This window comes from Erinaceus europaeus, chromosome 14, assembly GCF_950295315.1.
Source record: "Erinaceus europaeus chromosome 14, mEriEur2.1, whole genome shotgun sequence".
Lineage (NCBI taxonomy): Eukaryota > Metazoa > Chordata > Mammalia > Eulipotyphla > Erinaceidae > Erinaceus > Erinaceus europaeus.
In genome coordinates this window covers 31951947-31972976 of record NC_080175.1, presented here as the reverse complement: position 1 = coordinate 31972976, position 21030 = coordinate 31951947, and the positions used below count along the sequence as shown (strand labels likewise).

Sequence of the window (21030 nt, the reverse complement as noted above, 5' to 3'; positions counted from 1 at the left end):
TCCTTTAGCTTATAAATTTCTCTTTTTAAATTTTTATTTATTGAATAGAGACGAAGAGAAATCAAGAGGGAAGGAGTTAGAGGAGAGAGAGACAGCTGTAGCAGCACTACTTCACCACTTGAGAAGCTTCCCCTCCCCTGCAGTGGGGGCTGGGGGCTTGAATCCCGGTCCTTGCACATTGTTGAATCCTGGTCCTTGCACATTGTAACATGTGCACTTGACCAGGTGTGCCACTGCCTGGCCCTGAGATTCTGCATTTCTAACAGTGTTGATGTTTGTTGTCAGTTGTTCTGAGAACTGCTGACCAAGTAGACTAAAAGGCCCCAGGTCGGGGCTACTGTAGGCTGAAGAAGGAGCAGTGACTGTACAAGGAAACCTGTGTTAGAAATTTGTGTTTGGGGCTGGAGAGACAGTGTGGTAGGGTGTGAGTCTTGCATCCAGGCCATGTTCAAGCCCAGCACTACATGACAGACACTGCAGCACTGGAAGAAGTTCCAGTACGGCGCTGTGGTGTGTCTCCCTCTCTGTCTTTCTACTGGAATGGAAAAGTCAGCCTGGGAGGGATGAACTCATGTGTGAGGCCCCAGCTCTGCAGAGGAGGAGGAGGCGAAAAGAAAGAAATGTTTGGGAAGTTGGGCGGTAGTGCAGCGGGTTAAGCGCACGTGGTGCGAAGTGCAAGAACCAGCATGAGGATCCCAGTTCAAGCCCCCCGCTCCCCACCTGCAGGGGAGTTGCTTCACAAGCAGGTATCTATCTTTCTCTCCTCCTCTCTGTCTTCCCCTCCTCTCTCTATTTCTCTCTGTCCTATCTAACAATGACACCAATAACAACAACAATAATAACTACAACAACAATAAAAAACAAGGGCAGCAAAAGGGAAAATAAATAAATAAATATAAAAAATTTTAAAAGAAATGTTTACAGGGTGACCCAGAGGTAGGTTAAAAGGCTAAAAAGGGGAGCCAGATGGTAGCGCACCAGGTTAAGTGCACACAGTGTGAAGCACAAGGATCTGCATGAGGACCCCAGTGTGAGCCCCCAGTTCTCCACCTGCAGGGAGAGAGCTCCCCCTGTCTTCCCCTCCTCTCTCAATTTCTTTCTGTCCTATCCAACAGCAGCAGCAGCAGCAGCAGCAACAACAGCAATGGAAAAAAGATGGCCTCCAGGAGCAGTGGATTGGTAGTGTAGGCACCAAACCCCAGTGATAACCCTGGAGGCAAAAAAAAAAAAAAAAAAAGAGGCTAAAAAGGCATCTGATGAAGCATTTTCAGGGAGGAGAGCTTTGCTTGTCACTCACTATCTAGCTGAGGTCAAGTTGCTCAGTTTCTTGACACTTCAGCTTTCTTCTCTGTAAAATGGGGATAATGGGTGTAATTTGCCCCAGAGGTGTATGATGAGGATGCAGAAAGAGAATATCAAGGAAAACTTTTTTTTTTAAAGTGAAAATACATGTTTTATTCCAACTTTCACTTTATTTACATATTATTTATAGCACAAATAACTGTATTTATGAAACTAAAATGTTGCTTGTCCCTCCCTCCTTCCTTCCTTTTTGCTCTCTCTTTCCTTTATTGGGAAGATTGTTTACCATCTACAGTAAAATACAGTTGTGTGATATTTTTCAGCTTTCCACATAACACTCTAAACTCCCTATCAAGGGCCTCCTCTGCCATCATGTTCCTGGACCTGAACACACCCCCACCCCCACCCCAGAGTTCTTTACTTTGGTGCAATACACCGAATCCAGTCCAAGTTCTGCTTTGAGAAAGGTCATCCCATATTTATCCTTCTCTTCCTGGCTTGTCTCACTTAACATGATTCCTTCAAGCCCCCTCAAAGATGAGGTGAAGAAGGTGAATTCACCATTTTTAATAGCTGAGTAGTATTCTATTGTATATATAGACCACAACTTACTCAGCCACTCATCTGTTGTTGGACACCTGGTTGCGTCTAGGTTTTGGCTATTACAAATTGTGCTGCTATGAACATAGGTATACACAGATCTTTTTGGATGGGTGTGTTTGGTTCCTTAGGATATATCCCCAGGAGAGGAATTGCAGGATCATAGGGTAGACCCACTTCTAGCCTTCTGAGAGTTTTCCAGACTGTTCTCCACAGGAGTTGGACCAATTTATATTACCATCAGCAGTGCAGGAGGGCTCTCTCTCTTTATAGGACAGAGAGAAATTGAGAGGGAAGGGGGTTAGGGAGAGAGAGACAGAGAAGCATTTGAAGCACTGCATCACTGTTCGTGAAGTTTCCCCCTTGCAGGTGGGGACCAGGAGCTTGAACCTCGGTCATAGCTCATGGCAACATGTATACTCAACCACAGACCAGTCAGAGGGGTTCTCTCTAGACACAGGCTGGAGCCGAGCAAGTACCGAGCAAGTCACTAAGTGTCGGTGTGCCTTCTCCTGGTGCTAACATGCCTGCCTTTCTTCCTTCCTATCTTTTTTTTTTTTTTTTGCATTCCAAACGGTGCCTTTGTCCCGTGGTTAATTGTGTGGGTGCGCAGATGACCTTGTGAGGACAAAGGGTCCATCTCTTTGTGACCCAGCTTCGTGGCTCTCCTGCCAGCTCTGAGCAGGCCCCCACCTGAGCTGAGCATGGGGAGCTTTGGGCCTCAAAGAGTGGGCAGGAAGCCCAGAGGGGAGAGGGAAGAGGGAAGAGGCCCCTACTGGTGGCCAGTCCTGGCACCCCTTCCCTGTTTTACCCCCTCCCCACCAGGCAGGAGTCCAGGTGGCACGGATTCAGGTCAGGGCTAAATGTGGCTTCACAGCCCAGCTTGGCTTCTCCTCCCAGCACCAGCTTGTTAAGAAATAAATATTTATACCTGGCACCTGCCTTATCCCAAGGCCTGGAGGCCCCTGCTGTGAAGATTCACACTGAATCCCCAATCCCCCCAGTACCATTTCAATCTTAACATGAGACGCCCTTCTGCCCTGGGCCCAGAATGAGGGTCACAGAGGCAATGGGGGGTCCAGGCAGCAGCTGGGCCTCTGATTTCAAAATGACTGTTTGTAAAGCCAAGGAGGGTGTCAAGAGAGCAGGTGATAGGAGGGATAAATCACCTCCACGGGCCTCCAGTTCTGCCGGGGCTGCTGGGATGCCAGCCTGGGCGGCTGCCCCATAAGACAAATGGCTGCAGCTGCTCTGCTTTCCCTCGGCCTGCCTCTCACCCACCGCAGGCTTGCAGCTCTGCTCAGGGCAGATCAGTGGCCCATGAGAGCACACAGGGAGCCATCGGTGAATATCCAGGCCCCCTTCTCCCTTCCACCCAGGAGCCCATTATGCCTCAGTGGCCTCACAAACATTTGTATGGGGGATCTTAAGGTTCACTGCAGGGCACATAGTAGGCACTTAATAAATCTGAGTGCAATGACTAAATAAGCACAAGGTTTAGTGCTGGAAGCTTCTCATTCATGGTCTAGTTGTATGATCAGTCCATTTGGGGCCATAGAGTCACTGCTCTAAGCTGAAGGTTGGGCTGATCATCTGTCCAGTGGACCTAGGGCTGACCGCCCCTGGCCAGCCTCTCCTCTGCTTGCTAGGAGGACCACACAGGAAGAAGGATGGACACATGCATTGTCACTCATTCTGCACATCTGGGTGAGGCTAGGACTGTGTGCAAGGCAGGAGGCAACAGCTGAGAGAGTGCAGCTCTGACTGTTGGATCCTTCCCAGACTCTCACATTGCCCCTTCACCCCCAACTCACCGTCCTGTCCACACAGGCCACCGAACGCCCGGCAAAGAGGCTGGCCACGCCACGGGCCACGTTCACCTCGTCGCTCAGGATGTCTTCCCAACGGTTATTGCGAAATTTGAAGAGCTTGTCGGTGTAGGTGGCCACTCCTGCAGAGAGGAGGAGGAGGGCTGACAGGGGGCGGAGGTGGGGGTATGCTGTGGGCACTGGGCAGGTGCGAAGACCACAGGTGGGTGCTCCTGGAAGCCAGGGAGATGCCTTTGTATGGGGGTGGGGTGGACACAGCAGTTTCCAGTTGACAGCAGAGATTCTGAGCTCTGAGACAGTGGCCAGCCAGGCCTCTGGAATGAGGGAGCCATTGTTGTTGCTGCTACATGTCTAAGATCACCGTGGACGGCTGGATTCTGCCTTTCTGTACAGTGCTCCCTGGACACCATAGAGGGAGTTCTGGGGCTGCCAGTATTTTACATCCTAGCTCAAGCCAGGAGTGGCCACTAAACATTTCTGCTGATATGGAGACCCCACCTAGCCTTAGAAACTTGGTCGCATCTGGCGGTGGGTCTCTAAGGCCAGATGGAAGAAGACTGAGCACTAAGCTCTGACAGAACCACTTCCTCCTCTACCCCAAGGGAAGCAGCACTAGGGTGGGGAGGTACTGGTGGCCATGAGAGGCCCCCAGGGCTGGGCTCCCAGAGGACAATGGTCTCCAGCCCTTTGAGAGCTGCTGAGCACTAAGGCCCCTTCACATGTCAGCAGTATATGTGACTGGGGGCCTGGGGGGTCCTCAACTCATTCATGGCTAAGCATCTGTATCCTATGGAAGGATTCCGTGTGCTGGGTTGGTGGGGGTCAGAGGGGACCTTCTTCTGAGACTAGTGAGGCAGGGATTTCTCCATAGTCTTCACCCTTAGTTTATTGTTAATGTGAGTCCTTTGAGGACTAACGTGAGAAACTGGGGAGGGGGCTGTAGAGATGGCTTAATGGGGAGAGCATGGGCCTCGTCATACGAGTGACCCAGGTTCAAGGCCTGTTACCATGTGGGAGGTGCCTTGGCACCAGAGGCAATGTCTTACCCTTTCTGACTCTCTTTGTCACTCTGAATGAAAAAGCATCCTGGAGAGGCCTTGACTCAGAAATCCAAACCAAAGCCCAGGGGAGGTGCAGCAAGAGGAATCGAGGGAGAGGTGCTTGGGGGCCAGGTACTGGCTTAGACTGAGGTGCAGTATTCAGAGACAAGCTGCATCCCATTTTCCTGCCTGGACCCTGATTTGGGCAGGTGGCTAGCACCCCTGTGCCCAGCTTCCTTGATCTGACAACGGGGTTGGCTCCATTCAAGTTCACAGTGAGGAACATGTAAGGTGGAGCACATGACACTTTAGCACAGCAGCCCCACCCCACCCCGAAGTCCTGGGCTTTACAGGGATGAGCTAATTGCCATTTCACAAATGAGGTCCCCTCTCTGGTCCTCTGGGGACATTAGCTTTGAACTACAGGCATGTGGTGAGTTAGCAATGGTGAGAGAGAATGAACAAGTATGCAAGTGAGAGGCTAAGAGTGTGAGAATGAGGGAGTGTGTGTGAGCAGGCAAGTGTGAAAATGAGTCAGGGATCGTGTGTGTGTGTGTGTGTGTGTGTGTGTGTGTGTGTGTGTGTGTGTGTGTGTGTAAATAAGAGTGAAAAACAATGAGAGTGTGATGAGTGAGTCTGAGAGAGCAAGTGAATGAGAATGAGTCTATGGGAAAGTGAGTGTGTGAGACCGAATCTGGGGGTGGGGTTCCAGACCAGGTGAATATGTGTGAGTGTGGGTGAGAACAGTAGGAAAAGGACCACTCAGGCACCTCTCCTCAAAAAAGGACAAAAAAAAGTCAGGTCTCTGAGTAGCCTCCTGAGATCTTAGGGACTCATGGGGGGTGATACATCCATCAGCTGTCGGTCTGCAGTCAGCCTGAGGGATACTTGTCAGCTCATTTTGCCCTGGTCAGAACTGTTCTGCCTGCCTGGTTCTCCAGCTGATACAGAGGCCCATTGCCCTTGGAGGGGCCCTTCATAAGGAGGACAGCAATTCCAAGAGACATGCAGGTGTTTGCTGGTTTGCTTGGAGGGAGGCTTGGGCTGAAGAAGTGTTGTGGCTGAGAGGGAGACCCTCTGGACGCTGGGGAGAGAGACCCTCTGGGCACTGGGGGGAGAGACCCACTGGACACGGGGGGGGGGAGGACCCTCTGGACACTGGGAAGAGAGATCCACTGGATACTAAGGAGAGGGACCCTCAGGGCACTGGGGAGAGGAACCCATTAGATGCTCTAGGACTGTCTAGGCATTGGGGGAGGGGACCCTTCAGACACTGGAAAGGGGATCCTCTGTACAGCTAGGGAGGGGGATCCTTTGGGTAGCTGGGGTTAACCTTTGGGGCCTGGAGGTCTGAGTATTTCACCTGCTGAGTGGGGGGACAGGTTCCTGGCCCTGGTTTTCTCATCTAGGAATCAGGGTAACAACTCTTGCTTCCTTAGCATGCAGTTGTTTGAGAATTTCAGATGAAAGGGCATTGAAGCCCTGGCTTGGCTTTGGTTCTCCTGCAGTTCTGCTCCACTCCAGACCTCATTCTCAGCATCACCCCTGGGGCCAAGATCGGTTTGGAAATCAAGACTTTCCCTTCATCCTTTAGAAAGTTGACACCGTGCACATACCATTTATTGCATAACAGCCCCAGCAGGGGCCAGGGCAGCACCTGTAATTAAACAGATTAATATTTTTGCAGTGAACTGTATGAATATTCGCACTAGTGGGATAAATAAAGCCTATTAATAGTTCACATCAGCTTAGGGTAGGTTTTTCCACCAATTCACTCTCCCACAACCTTAATAAAAAAGGCACTTGAGGCTTTCAGGGCACTTTGACTTTCAGGAGGGCGGAAGAGGTTCTGCAGGCACAGACTGTATCCTTATGGATGCTCCATGGAGCAACAGCCTTGCCATTGCTTCCTGGGGCCCAGGTGCCTGGGGGTGTCTCTGGGCACAGACTTGTGGGCTTTTGGGGGTGCATCCTTCGCCATCTGCAAGTGATCTTTTCCATTCTCTGTCAGATCAGGGCCCTTTGATTCAGTACCTCCAGCTACCTATCCTCTCTCAAAAGACCGAGTCTGAGTTCTACCAGAGTTCAGGCCAGGACAGAAAGCAACTACCGGGACTCCGGCAGCTCTCTCAGATGTGTCCATTCAGCGAGAGAGACTCCTCAAGCTGCTGAGCACCAGCCTCTGTCAGTCAAGAGGAGAACATGTGCCCTGAGTGCCTCCACTCCCGTTTGCCTCATCACCTCAACTCCTCCTCCTGTCAGCCATCCCCCCCCCACACACACACACACAAGGGTGCTGTGTGGACCCCGGCCTCTGTGACCCTGGCCATCTGAGTTCAGGAAGGATAGAACATTCTATGCACTTCCCAGTGGACACTAGTCTATGAAAACTTTGAGATCCTCTGCAATAAATCACCTGTTTTGATTTTATTCAATCTGGCTTTTGTCAAATGTACTTGACCTCGGAACCCATTTTTTGCAGATCACCTATCAGCATCCTGCAGAACTGGCCCAAGTGTTCTTAGCAGATTCTGTGCTGGGATGTTGAGGTGCTGGTCTGTGTGGCCGGAAAGGTAGGGTACCATGTGTTGTTAGCCTCTCCCCCACCCCCACCCCCACACCGTGTTCCAGCCTCCTGGCTTCCGGGCTGACCAGGGATGCCCAGAAGAATAAACTAATTAAGGTAAAATGTGCAACAGCGATGCAGAGCCTTGTAGATCATAAATGGGAACGGCAAAATCAATGGCAGCCCTTCTGCAGGTAGAGGCCTGGAGGCCTGGGCGACAGGAGGGATGGGAGCCCATGATTTAGGAAGAGCAAACGCCGTGGCAGCTGCAACCTGGGTAATTAGGTGTGTCAGGAAGACAGATAAACAGTGAGCTGTGTGGGTCGATGGCACAGGTAATAAACACTCAGCACTGGCCCCTGGCTGGTGTCAGTGTGTAATCCTGCCTCCTGGCTTCTTGTAGCTGCACCTTGCTCTGGTCCTTCACCAAGTCAGGGGGCAGCTGAATGGGAAGGGGTGAGGGGCTGGAGGAGAGTGTGAGAAGGTGGAGGCCTGGCAGACTAGACGGATATTGAAGGGCAGGGCTGGGGTCAGTGAAGGCTCTGACGGTGCAAGAGGCCCTGGAGGTGCCTTGAGTTTGACATCTTGGCACCAGGATCTTAAATGTCTCAGAATCCAGGGAACCACTCTGGTTTCTGCACCTGTTGGGTGCCAGATACCCACAGGAAAGCAGGAGTCTCCATCCCTGACTCTAGTCATCTGTCCTCCATGCCAGCATGAGGGAAAGTAAAGTAGCTGCCAGGGGTAATAACAAAACTAACCTACTTAACATTTCTTTTTGAAAAAAAATATTTATTTATTTATCTATTACTGAATAGAGACAGAGAATTTGGGAAGGAAGGAGGAAACAGGGAAAGAGACAGAGAGGCACCTGTAGCCCTACTTCACCACTCATAAAGCTTTCCACCTGCAGGTGGGGTCCAGGGACTTGAACCCGGGTCCTTGAGCACTATAATGTGTGCACTTAAACTGGTGCATCACTGCTTGGCCCCTACTTAACATTCCAACAGCATATTTACTCACAAATGCTCACTACAACCTCCCCATCCATGTATACTATTTTCAAATCCAATTTACAAATGATGGTCCTGAAACCCAAGAGACAAGGGGATTTGCTGAAGATCCCACAGTTTTTAGAGCCTGGTGAGTCAGGAAAAGGTGTATAGTGGAGAGATGCTATGAAACTGGGATGGAGGAGGTCACAGTGATCTAGGAGGTCTGTATGGTGGGAGAGGCACCTGAACTGGGACTTGAAGGCTCAGATTACCTACTACACACAGAGCGTTTAGTTTGGCTAGGTAGTGCTCAAAGCATTTACGTTCAACCATCTCCTTTAAAAAGCCTGTAGTCAGCTTGAGGGGTAGTGCAGCTCCCTTTCACAGATGGAGAAATGGGGGGTGGAGGGCAAAAAGGATCAGTCAGAGCTAGTAAGTGCTAAAAGAAGATTCAAACCTAGGTCTTTCTGATGCTCAAACCTGTACTTTGGGTATGGCTGTACCATGGGACCAGCAGGAAGACGGGTGGTGCTCTGCGGCGTCTGGGCGGCACAGATGAAGACAGAGCTGGCAATAAATTTGTCGGTACAGGTGGAGGAGAAGCGTGGCAAGCAAGAGAGACCCACTCCCTTTTGGACTGAGGGCAGAGACCTCAGGAAGGTTTCTGACCTGAGAAGACAGTTTCCAGAAGGCTGACCTGCATGGGAGTGAGAGGTGGGCTGGCGGGGGTATGGAGGGTGGGTGCATAAAACAGTGTGGTCACTTTAGTGTTAACTCAGACTCCCTTTAGGGTGTCAGCAGTGAGAACAGGGTGGAGGTGCTGGGGGCAGCAGGCCGGGTCAGGTGGCAGAAGGGACTGTGGCAGGCAAGGGAGCACTGTACAACGCAGAACAGGGACAAATGCAGGGACACTGGGCCAGATGGGAGGCAGGAGCAGGAGCAGGCACATGGCTTTGGCAGGTCTACAAGGCCTGTCCAAGATGTCTTTGGCCATGACAAAATGGTGGTTCACAGAGCAGTGAGGCTGGAGGCAGGATAGAGGAGAAAGACCAGGCCTGGAGAATGAATTCCAGGAGCATATACACACACACATAGATTGAAGGAGGGACAGAGGGGCAGTAGCCATCAGAAAAATAGGAAGGGGAGCTGAGTTGTGGTACACCTAGTTGAGCAGACATGTTATCATGTTCAAGGATCAGGGTTCAAGTCCATAGTCCCCACTTGCAAGTGAGGAGATTCATGAACAGTGAAGCAGTGCTGCAGGTGTCTCTCTTCTCTCTCCCTTTCTATTTCACCCTCTTGTCTCAATTTCTTCTGTCCTATAAAATTAAGGAAGGAAGGGAGTTAGGGAGGGTGGATGGAAGGAAGGAGCAAGCCATTGGGAGCAGTGGGTTTATGAAGACCCAGAGATAACCCTGGTGGCAATTAAAAAAATAAAAAAGGGAGGGTTCTGCGTGGAAGGCAGCAGGATAGCAGTGTCAGCCAAACAAACAGCCCTCAACTTCCTGCCCTCGTTTTACATACACACACACACACACACACACACACACACTTGGAGCCATGAGAGTTTGAGTTTAGTCATAAAGGCTCTTCCTAAGAATAACTGGCCTGAGTGTTTCCCTCCCTCCTCCCCCTTCATTCACTATCTCTTAATGAGGCAAAGAAAGGTGAGTGTGTGTGATGGCAGGGGAGGGGGCAGGACTCATGCATAGGGCATAGAGCTCACTGCTACACAACCCTGCCTCATGACTGGGCAAGTCACAAAACTGTCCTTGCCTGTTCTGTAAAATGGAATAGTGAGAGTGGCCTCAAGTTCATCAGCCTGTTGTGAAGATTAGATCAGATAATGTACACAAAGTTCTCAGAATGAAACCTGGTCATAAATGAATAATCACAACACTAGCCTGCATATTACCACCCTTAGCATCACCAGCACCACCAGCACCTCCATAATCAGCTTCACTATCTCCACTACCATCTTTACTCTCTTCCTTTGCCTCATCGTCATCACCATCCTCACATTCTCACTACTACCACCATCATTCAGGGGGTCACAGGGCCTGACCACTGCTCGTTCTCACTGAACCACATTTGAACGTGTGTGTGTGTGTATGTGTGTGTGTGTGTGTTTCATTTTTTACAAAACAGTGAAAACTATTTTTATAAAATAGTGAAAACCAATACAGTGATGGTTGCAGGGGAAGAAAGTTTAGGCAAAGAACCTTTTCCCCCAGAGTTGGGGCCTTATACATGTTCAATGTCACTATTCCCAGACTGCCTTTTCATAAAGATATACTGAGAAAAACACCAGAGTATTAGAGCTTCTCCTGGCACTATAGCACCTCTTATGTGGTACCAGGGCTCTAACCTGGACTGAGTGCACGGCAAGATTCATGCCTAACCCAGTGAACTCTCTAGAATCTTTTTTTTTTCTTTGTAGTGCTGAGCCTTAGCTATGGATGATGCTCCTGTTTTGACTTTTCTTTCTTTCTTTTTTTTCCATCAGAGTTCTTGCTGAGGCTCGCTGTCAGCATTATGAATCCCCTGTCCCCAGCAGCTTTTTTTCCCCTTTTTTTCTTTTTAGATGGGAGAAAGAGAGAAGTTGAGAGGGGAGGGAGAGACAGAGATGGGGAGAGAAAGACAGACACCTGCAGACCTGCTTCACTGCTTGAGAAGCAGACCCTCTGCAGGTGGGGGGTGGAGGGTTCAAACCTGGGTCTTTGTGCTTGGTAATATGTGCACTTAACAGGGTGCATCATCACCCAGACTCCTGCTTTTCCTTCCTTCCTTCCTTCCTTCCTTCCTTCCTTCCTTCCTTCCTTCCTTCCTTCCTTCCTTCTCCTTTGGATATAGAGAGGTAGAAAGAGACAGAAATGGAGAGACACATGAAGGCAAGGCACCGTGTGCAGCCCCATCTGCAGAGCCTCCCTTGACACCATGGTGCTCTCATGTAGTCTCAGGGCCTGAATTTGGTGGTCTCACATGGTTCAGCACCTGATCCTCCTGGAAAAGCTACCACCTGGCCCCTGGGCAAAGGCTGTATTTAAAAGGAATGAACCCAAGCTTCATTCAGTGCTCTGCAATGTAATTTCTGACATCAACCTTATACCTTCCATCCTGAGGTGAAAAGGGAAATCCCACCAACCAAAGTCAAGGTTCTTATGTTCACACATGAGCTCACCAGGCCCTCTCAGTCATATTCAGGAGGTAAATTCACTTTACAGAGAGAAGTCAGGGTTCAGAGGGTTTGGTAATTTGCCTAAGGTTATGCAGCTATTAACTGAGAAGGTGGAACTTCAAACTGTGGCCTGACTGCAAAATATTTAAAAGCTGGGCACTTTTGGCTGGGTGGTGGCACATCTGGTAGAGCACACAGGTTACCATGTACAGGGATCTGAGTTCAGTCCCCTAGTCCCCACCAGCAGGAGGGAAGCTTCACAAGGGATGAGGTAGTACTGCAAGTCTCTCTCACATACACACCCCCTCTCCCTATCTCCCCTTCCTGTCTCAATTTCTCTTTGTCCAAATAAGCACATAAAATAATTTTTGAAAGCTGGGAATATGTTAAATTACTAATAAATTGTTTTGTGTTTTTCTTTAAAGAGCTGAATGAAGGGCAGTTCCCGGTTCCTCTTTCTGAGTTAGGACCAAGTCTAACCAGGGCTTGGGCCCCGTCCTCTTTATGGTGCTGTCTGACAGTCTCACCCACCTGTGTTTCTTCTGGGCACCCCCAGGAGCCAGCCACAGTGGGGACAGCACAGGGAGCCCTGCATTTCACAAGCTCATCTCCCCAAGTGGGTCTGTGCTGTACAAGCTGACCCCAAGGGAAGCAGGATACCCTGAGATCAGTTTTAGGGCCTGGGGGCTCTTGGAAGAGAGGGTGGGGACTTGGGTGGGGGTGTATCTCAGTCTTCACAGTCAGGGGTGCATTCTGCCCGCTGAGCTCTCTCCCAGCCCCCTGGGTGGCTGGCCCATCTCAGCCTTCAGCATGCACAGAAATTCCTAAGCACCCTGTAAAAATGCAGACTCTGGTTTAGATGGAGCCTGAGCTTCTACATTTTTATAAGCCCAGGGTTAATGCCAGTGCTGGGTGGGCTGGGGAGAGCACCTGGAGGAGGTGGGGATATCTGGGTGCAGGCGCTACTGGACAGGGGTTCTCTCGGGAGAGCAGGTGGTGCTTGTGCCCTGTAGGCAGAGAGAGAGAGAAGGAAAGAGAGAGAGGCAGGCTGGAGTGCAGCCTGCCCCCAGCTCCCTTTTTCTCACTGGCACAGTGACTGACGCCTCCTCTCTGAGAGGTTACACAATGTCCTGCTGAAGACCCAAGGATCACGCTGAGCCCAGACACCATCAAAGAAGAGTGATCCATCCAAGTTCATAAAAATAAAAATTCCCCGCATTACAAAACCCACTGGGATCACAGAGCAGAGAAAAATGTCCAGCGAGGGGAAACTATTTGCTACTTGTATTACACAGGGAGGGTTAATTTCCCTAATTTGTAAAGAGGTGTTACCGATCAATGAGAAAAAGACCAATAATCAATAGGAAAAAATTGGGTAGAGGCTGAGAGCAGACAAGGGATCCAAATGTTTAAAAATGTGCTCAGCTTCACTTGCTTTGAGAAAAATAAAGATTAAAGCCAGTTTTTCCCCTTCCCCCCACCATCAGATTGGCAAATAGTAAAAATCATGGTGATACCCTACTGGTGAGAATGCTGGCAAGTGCTCACTTCCATGTGGGCAGATGAGAGTGTAATCAGCACTGTCTCTTTGAAGTACTATTCGGCAATGCCTATTAAAACTCCACACATCCGGGCTGGAGGAATAGCTCACTTAGAAAGTGCACTGCTCTGACGTGCACAATCCAGGTTAGTTGGAGTCGGGTACCTGCCGCACTTGAAGGAAGTTTTGGGGCTGTGTGTTCTCTCTGTCTCTCTGCTTTCTCTGTCTCTATCTTTAAAACAAAAAGTAAAGAAAAAAGAATGAAAAACTATACATATTTATTTCCTGATGCAGCAATTCCATGTCTGTGGACTTTACAGATATACCTACAATTGAAGAAAACGGCCTATTGTGCAAGCTTGTTTCTTTGGTGGTGCTATTTATTTATTTCATTTATTTTTAGAAAGTGTTGTATTATTAACTTTTTTAAAACTGTTGAATAGAGACAAAGAAATTGATAGAGGAGGGAGAGAGAGAGAGAGAGAGAGAGCGAGCACGAGAGCACTATGCTCTGCTTCATCGTTCTCTAAGCTTCCCCACTAACACCCCCCCCCCCCGCAGGTGGGGATGAGGGTCCTCTAGGGGGACCTCACCCAGTGAGGACTGCACAGATGTGGGGTTGGTCTTGGGTGAGGCAGGAGGTGCTCAGACCTGCCTCCTGACCCCTCTGCCCTGCACATTCTGCTCCCAGAGCTCCACCACGGGGGCTGCCAGACACGCACTGGCCACTCTTCTCCAGGGCAGAGTCTTGTGGCATCTGGCTTCCTGCCACCACCACTCTTTCTTCTTTCCCTGCCTTCTCCCAACTTTCAACTTTAAAAAAATACATTGATCTATTTGTATTATTATTTTATTTGACAGAAAGAAATTGAGAGGGAAGGGGGAGATAGAGAGGGGGAGAGAGAGAGAGAGAGAGAGACGCCTGCAGCACTGCTTCCCCCCTGCAGTTGGGGAACAGGGGCTTGAACCCAGGTCCTTGAGGACTGTAATGTGTGCGTTCAATCCGGTGCATCACCACCTCGTCCCTGACTTTTCACTTTTTAACCTTGACCCTGGTCCACCTGGCCCCCTCATCTTCACACCAGACACTTGACTGCACGGCTCTGACCTCTCCCTGGTCCTTCCCCACTCCCAGGGGGCACAGCGGGGGCTGTGTGGCTGCCTCTTCATTGCAGAATGAAAGCAGCCATTGCTCGAAGTGCAAGCATGGAGTCCCAGACACCTAATGAGCGCTTCATTCATTTCTCAGGTGGTCATTAAAAATATATATGTAACTGGGGGCTAAGTGGTGGCACTACACATGTTACAATGCAAAAGTACCTTGGTTCAAGTCTTCAGTCTCCACTTGTGGATGAGGGTGAGCTTCATGAGTGGTGAAACAGTGCTGCAGGTGTCTCTCTCTCTCTCTCTCTCTCTCCCTCCCACCATTCCCACTAGATTTCTCTCTCTTTTCAATAAATAAATATATAAAAGCTAATAAATAAATTAATTAATTAAATAAAATCATCACTACAGAAGGATGAATATGGGACGATCTCACTCTCAGGCAGAAGTTGAAAAACAAGATCAGAAAAGAAAACACAAGTAGAACCTGAACTAGAATTGGCGTATTTTACCAAAGTAAAAGACTCTGGGGTGGGTGGATGGGGGAAATACAGGTCCAAAAAGGATGACAGAGGACCTAGTGGGGTTGTATTGTTATATGGAAAACTGGAAAATGTTATGCATGTACAAACTATTGTATTTACTATCGAATGTAAAACTTTAATTCCCCAATAAAGAAATTTAAAAAATCATCACTAAGTAACTTAAGCACTTTTCCAGGCCCTAAAGACACAGAGGTGAACAGGGCAATGTGCCTCTCCCCAGAGAATTGAGCAGGAGAGGTAAACAACAAAGACACAGCAAACTTGCAGTTAGTGGTTGTGCTATGAAGAGGAAGCACACCAAAGGAAGGTATGATGGTTAGGTGTTCAGAGAAGACCTCACCTGAGCTGGGGCCTGGGAGGAGGGTAGGAGTGAGGACACAGGCATAAAAAGCATTTCAGGGACAGGGAGCATCAAGTGCGATGGTGGGAATGTGGTGAACAAGAAAAATGTGGAGGCTAAGAGGTCAGGGGAGGAGGTGGGAGATGAGACAAAGACCATCCAGAGACTACATTTTCGGAGCTGACAGGGATTTTCCTGTTCCACCATGAAGGGGTTGAGGCTGACAGTGGACAGTATGCCCTGTGAATAGGAAGTCACTGGGTTAGCAGGCTTTTCTCTCTAAGACAGACAGACAGACAGACAGACACACACACACACACACACACACACGATGCTGTCAGGACACAGGTCATGTCCTCCTCCAGAACTCCATGCGGATATCCCACAGGACCTTCCTACTCTCCTGCACAGGTATGGGCTGGTTGTGGCTCCTGGAGATGGTTTCATCCCCTCAGCAGGCGGGGTGGCACTGGCTGTGCCAGCTGGACCAGCTGGACCAAGGGAACTGCTGACATAGCACCAGTGTCCAACTGCACACCCTGCCCACTGTCAATGAATCGATGGAATCACTCAAGTGAGAAATAAACTCAAGTCCACAGACATCCCTCAAACCACAGTGGGTCACCAGAGGTGCCCATCTGGGGCGGAGTCTGCATGGCACTGCCAACCTTGCTCCAGCCCTGGGGACTGGCAGCAGCCTCTCGCAGATGGACACCTGTGCCCTAAGACCCCTCAAGCCCAGGGACTCATTGTGCTCTGCCTCTCTTTGTCTTTCCTCTGCTGGTAAACCTCTTCCAGGTCTAGCAGACTTTCAATTTATCTCTCATCTATGAAATAAAGAAAATAAAATAAAAAGGATAAGAAGAAAAGAAAGAAAAAAGACTACCAAGAGCAGTGGATTCATCAAGCAGGTACCAAGCCCCAGTGATAACCCTGGTGTCAGTGAGAAAGAGAGAAATAGAGAGAGAGAGAGAGAGAGAGAGGGAGAGAATAGCACCAAAACTTCCCTCAGTGCCATGAAGACCAGGCTTGAACCTGGGTCACATGCTTGGCAAAGCAGTGCCATTATCCAGGTGAGCTATTTTGCCAGTGCTTTATCCAATTTTTTTAAATTAATTTTTTTTAATTGCCACCAAGGTTATCTCTAGGGCTCAGTGCCAGCTCAATGAACCCGCCATTCCTTGTGGTCATTTTTTCCTTTGTTATATTTGCTAGGATAGAGAGAATTTGAGGGGGGGGGGAGATAAGGAGAGAAAGAGCCCTGCAGCACTACTTCACTCTTCATGAACTTTCCTTCCTGCAGGTGGGGAATGGGGGCTTGAACCTCGTCCTTGAAACCAGGTGCACCACTGCCCTCCACCCCTGTCTTATCAAGTTTGTATTGTGCCCTCAGGATGTTCAAGGTTGGGTGGGCCAGAGGAGGACACACAATTGTCTGTACAGGGATTCTGTCCTCAAAAGAACTTGGACTCCATGGATTCGGAACTGGAGAAATACAAGGCAGCCTCAGAAAAGGGGGTAAACTTCCAGAGGATGGGATGTTATTTCTGTTTTGCTTGTCTGACCATCATTAGCCTAGGGCCTGACACCTAATAGGTGCTCAGTAGGCTTCTGTCCAGTGAAGGAATCTGTCCGTCAGTAAACAGCTGGGGCTATGGCAAGCTGAGCATGAGATGAGCAGGACTCCACAGGAGTGGCCTCACCCTCAAGGGCACATGCCAGGCATATGGTCCCTCCCCTAAAGGTCTGGATTGGTCTGGGGTCTCTTTGGGAGTTGGGAGAGTAGTGGTGTCCACATTGCTGTAGCAGCTTCCCAGGTGCCGGCTGGGCTGTTCCAGACTCACAAATGAGGAGTCACACTAAAAACTAATCACACTAAGCATGTGGGAGGGGCTGCCACTCAGAGACACCTGGAGAGTTCCCTCCCAGATGCTCTGCTCTCCTGAGTGGGGAGGAGGCTCCCCTCCCTCCAGCAGTTTTCCCCCTTTCTGCCTTCCTGGGGGACCCAAGCCCTCCACAGCCCTGCTGCCTGCCACTGCCCGCCTGATCTTGCCCCTCATGAAAGGGGTGACCAGCCTATCAATTAATCGTGTCCTAATCCAATCTGGGCTTGGTTGGAGAGAGGGCAGTAAATCCAGCTGGGTAATCATGCCCTGATATTTGTGTAGGGATAATTGCTATCTCTCAGGCCTCACTCAGTGGCAAGATGAGATGAAAACCCATAAAACACCACTTGGGGCTGTGGCTCATTGTTTCTTGGAGGCACAAGGTTGGCTGGCTGCCAACCCTGTCCGCCTTGCCCCTGGCACAGACCACAACCTCCCACCCTGCCCCATTTGTGTACCTGGCAGAGCACAATGTCAGGGGCATGTTGGGGGCTGGATCCTGGCTAGATCACAACCAGTATGGGCCTAGGGCAAAGTGTGTGTGTGTGTGTGTGTGTGTGTGTGTGTGTGTGTGTGTGTGTGTGTGTGTGTGTGTGTGTTGGGCAGCAAAGGTGGATCCCATAGGCAGGTCTAGGAAGTTGGGAAGGAGGGCCCAGGATGGATATCAGGTCTGAACCACAAGATGGCCAATCCAAGAGGCCACTGCCACCTGGAAGAGTCCAGGGCATGTCCACCTTGACCCTGCAGGAACACAAGCCCTCCCTGCGTCCTGTTGGAGAAAGATGTGGGACTAGATTTCTCCCAGATGTGGTATCCCCCTGGGAGCAGAGTTCATTCTAGTCAGACGTTCAGAGGCTGGGATTCACCTCAATTTACAGCCTCAGAGCACTGCTTAGCTCTGCCTTATGGTGGTGCTGGGGATTGAACCTTGGACCTCAGAGCCTCAAAAAAGCTATTTGCACAACTATTATTCTGTCCCCACCCTTCAACTCCTGAACTGCTCAGTGCCCAGATAAACCAGGCTTTCTACTAGCCCCCAGGGAAACAGGCTTGAGTGAGGCCATACTGTCTTAATTAAAAGAACTGATCTGGACACAGACCCCCTCCTTGGGTTTTACTCCTGAAACTTACAGGTTAGGTGCCTATGGACAAGTCATGTGACTTCTTTGTGCCTCAGTTTTCTCAATCATAAAGTAGGACAGGCCGAAGTTTATAACCACAAGGAACTGTTGCAATAAAAAATAAAACAATTGATGTGAAATGCTGGCATCAACTGCTGGCACCCAGCAGGAACTATTTAAGTATTAGCAGTTATTATTGTTAAATTATACAGCCTCTTGAGCATCAGTTTCTTTGGGCACCAGTTCCTTAGTGCATGAGAGTGACCTTGCTTCTTAAAGTATGGTCCCTGGACCAGCATCATCATCATATCCTGCAAGCATGGATGCTGAGGGCTCAGCCCAGACCTCCTGGGGCCAGCCCTGTCACAAAGATTTCTGTCCGCTTCTTGAGCTACTATATTGTATGCTGTCCCATATGTCTGCCAAAAGCAGAGATAATGCATGTGACAAATACAGAGTGAGTCTCCCATGCTGCTTCCTTTTCTGCAGTGATGGAGAACCCTGCCTGAGGAACCCCACCTGAGAGCCTGCCTTTGCACAAGACCCCTAGATCGAGCGGAGAGATGTTCTGGGCTAGACCAGGGCCAGCAACTCATGATCTATTTGTCCTCCAAACTGTGTCCCCTGCACCTGGCACTTCTAGTCCAGCCTGGAGTGTGCACTCCCCCAGAATTTGTGAATAAATGAGCTCTGCTGAAAGATGGTGGGGGTGGGGGGTGTGGGACTGGAAACATTTGGAAGCATTTAAAAAATATATTCCCTGGAAGCAGCAGGGAGAGTGACTCCAGGGGGCTGGATGTGAGGCCACCCCCTGAGAGTGATGAGTGGCTGAGTCACAGGAGAGGGGGCTGCAGAAACAGAGATGGAGGAAGACAGATCTGAGGGACAGCTTGGTCTCTGCCCAAGAGGCCTCCAGAGTCTCTCTGCTGAGGAAGACTGCGGCCCCCAAGTCCTAACAACACCCCCTCCCACGGGCCTTACAGGGAAACAGGAAGAGGCCCAAGGCCAAAAACCTTTACCTGAAAAGGCATTATTGGTGTTGAGGAAGTAGATCTCCTCCCGACCATCCCCGTCGATGTCACAGGCTGTGACCCCGATGGCGTAGCCCTGCCGGTCCCGCAGCGCATAGTAGGGCGAGCTGCGCTCATCCACAGCGATGTTCATCAGCCGCTTTTGGGCACGGTCATACTTCAGAACCAGGTTGGGGCCGTTGTACCTGGAGGAGGGAGAGGGAGGAAATGTTGCGGAAGAGCAACAGGGCCCCAGGTTCCACTGGACAAGAGAACTGGGTTCAGAGGACTGTCCTCAAGAACAGCATTCCTGCATTCCCGCATTCCTAGGGACCCCTGCACAGCCTCGCAGGTCTCTGAGGGTCTGATGAGTGCCTCTGATCAGATGCAGAAGGAGCAGGGTGTGGAGGCGGTGGCCTTTCTGAAGACCCTGCTGACATCTGCCTTGCCCATTTCATGAAGAGGCACTTGCAGAACTCAATCTAATAGTCAATAGGGGATACAGGTGTGAGAAGCTGTATCTGTCATCAGCCTATTTTACAGATGAGGCAACTCATAAGTGTGCTCAGGGGAACAGAGGCTCAGGGATATCCAGTGCCTTTCCCAAGGTGGCACAGCAAGCACTGGGACCTGAGGTCAGGCCCTTTCTGCTCTCCCAACAGTCCCTGCATAAATGAGTTCCGGAGTAGCAGATGTGGTGGTCTGGAATGACTCTCTGCTGACAGAAGCCCCAGCATTTACACACTAGTGGCCCTTGTATTCAGATGGGACTACATGAACACACATGAAACGACTAGGCAATGGGGCTTGTGGTGGCTCACCTGACAGAGTGCACGTCCTACCATGCATGAGGATCATGGTTCAAACCCCTGGTTCCCACTTACAGGGGAGGGAGGGAAGCTTTATGAGTGGTGCAGCAATGCCTGCAGGTATCTCTCTTCTCTGCCTTTCTCTCCCTATCTATCTCTCTGTCTCTCATCTTCAGTCAAAAAGAAGGAAAAAGGGGGAAAATGGCCACCAGGAATGATGGAGTTGTATAGACACTGAGCACCAGTGACTAGGCTAGTAGGAAAAACCAACCAATCTAGCTGATCAACCAGCCAACAAAAATGTAAAGTTACCAGGTGCCTGATAGGTCTTTTTTTTTCCTAAGAAACTCAAAAATGAAAGAGCTCATCAGTCATCTTCCCCTCTCCCTTACGACTTTATATCTGCTGGACTCCACTACTCCCACCAAGTCCTTCCTTCCCTTCTTACAAGTAAAGCATGAAAGACAAAGAAAGAGAGACAAAGAGAGGAGGAAAGCCACCACAGCACTGCTCCATCACTCATGAAGCTTCCCCCTTGTAAGGTGCTCCCACATGGTAGCTGGGAGCTTGAACCCAGACTGCAGTGCCTGGTGAAGTGTGCCCTCTATAGCTCCTGGTCCCCATCTCCTCCCTCTTTTCCCCTCCTGGTTTGATTGCTCCTTCTCAGTGAGGCCTTCCTGCCTATGTTCCTGAAGCAGGCAGCCACCACCTCCCCGTCCTTCTCACCCCTCACCTGCTCTCACCACAGTTCTTTACCTTCTTGTTGACCTTCTCCCCCCTGTGCAGCCTCTGTAAGCTTTGCCAAGACAGAGCTCTTTGCTTGGTTCCCCAGGTCTATGCCAGTGCAGGTGGTACAACACGTACTTGCTAAATACATGCTGAGTGATGGAACAAATGACACCTCAGCACTCATATGTGACTCACAGGGCTCTGGTGTCCTGTGGCTGATTTCTCCTTTCCATCTGGAGAAAGTGGCATGCCCAAGGGAGAGAGAGAGAGAGAGAGAGAGAGAGAGAGAGGACCCCACCAAGAGAATCATCTGACACATTCAATGCCAGAGATCAAACTCAGAACTTCATGCTTGCAAGTCAGGTTCTGCACCCTCTGTCCAACCGTCCAGGCTACTGCCTGGCCATCTTAAAAGCACATTCATAGCTACTGTCTC

General features: G+C 50.0%; 1 protein-coding gene across 4 annotated transcripts in view; it reads right to left on the bottom strand.

Moving 5' to 3' along the window:
- Positions 1-21030, bottom strand: part of CRTAC1 (cartilage acidic protein 1) — a 188766-nt gene that overhangs the window by 41321 nt on the left and 126415 nt on the right. For all 4 annotated transcript variants that reach the window (XM_060171522.1, XM_060171524.1, XM_007534148.2 and 1 more), the window contains exons 3-4: positions 19066-19262; positions 3717-3853 (exon numbers count right to left, since the gene is read on the bottom strand). In XM_060171522.1, the coding sequence (XP_060027505.1) occupies positions 3717-3853; positions 19066-19262 (334 nt within the window). The remainder of the gene's footprint in view (positions 1-3716; positions 3854-19065; positions 19263-21030) is intronic.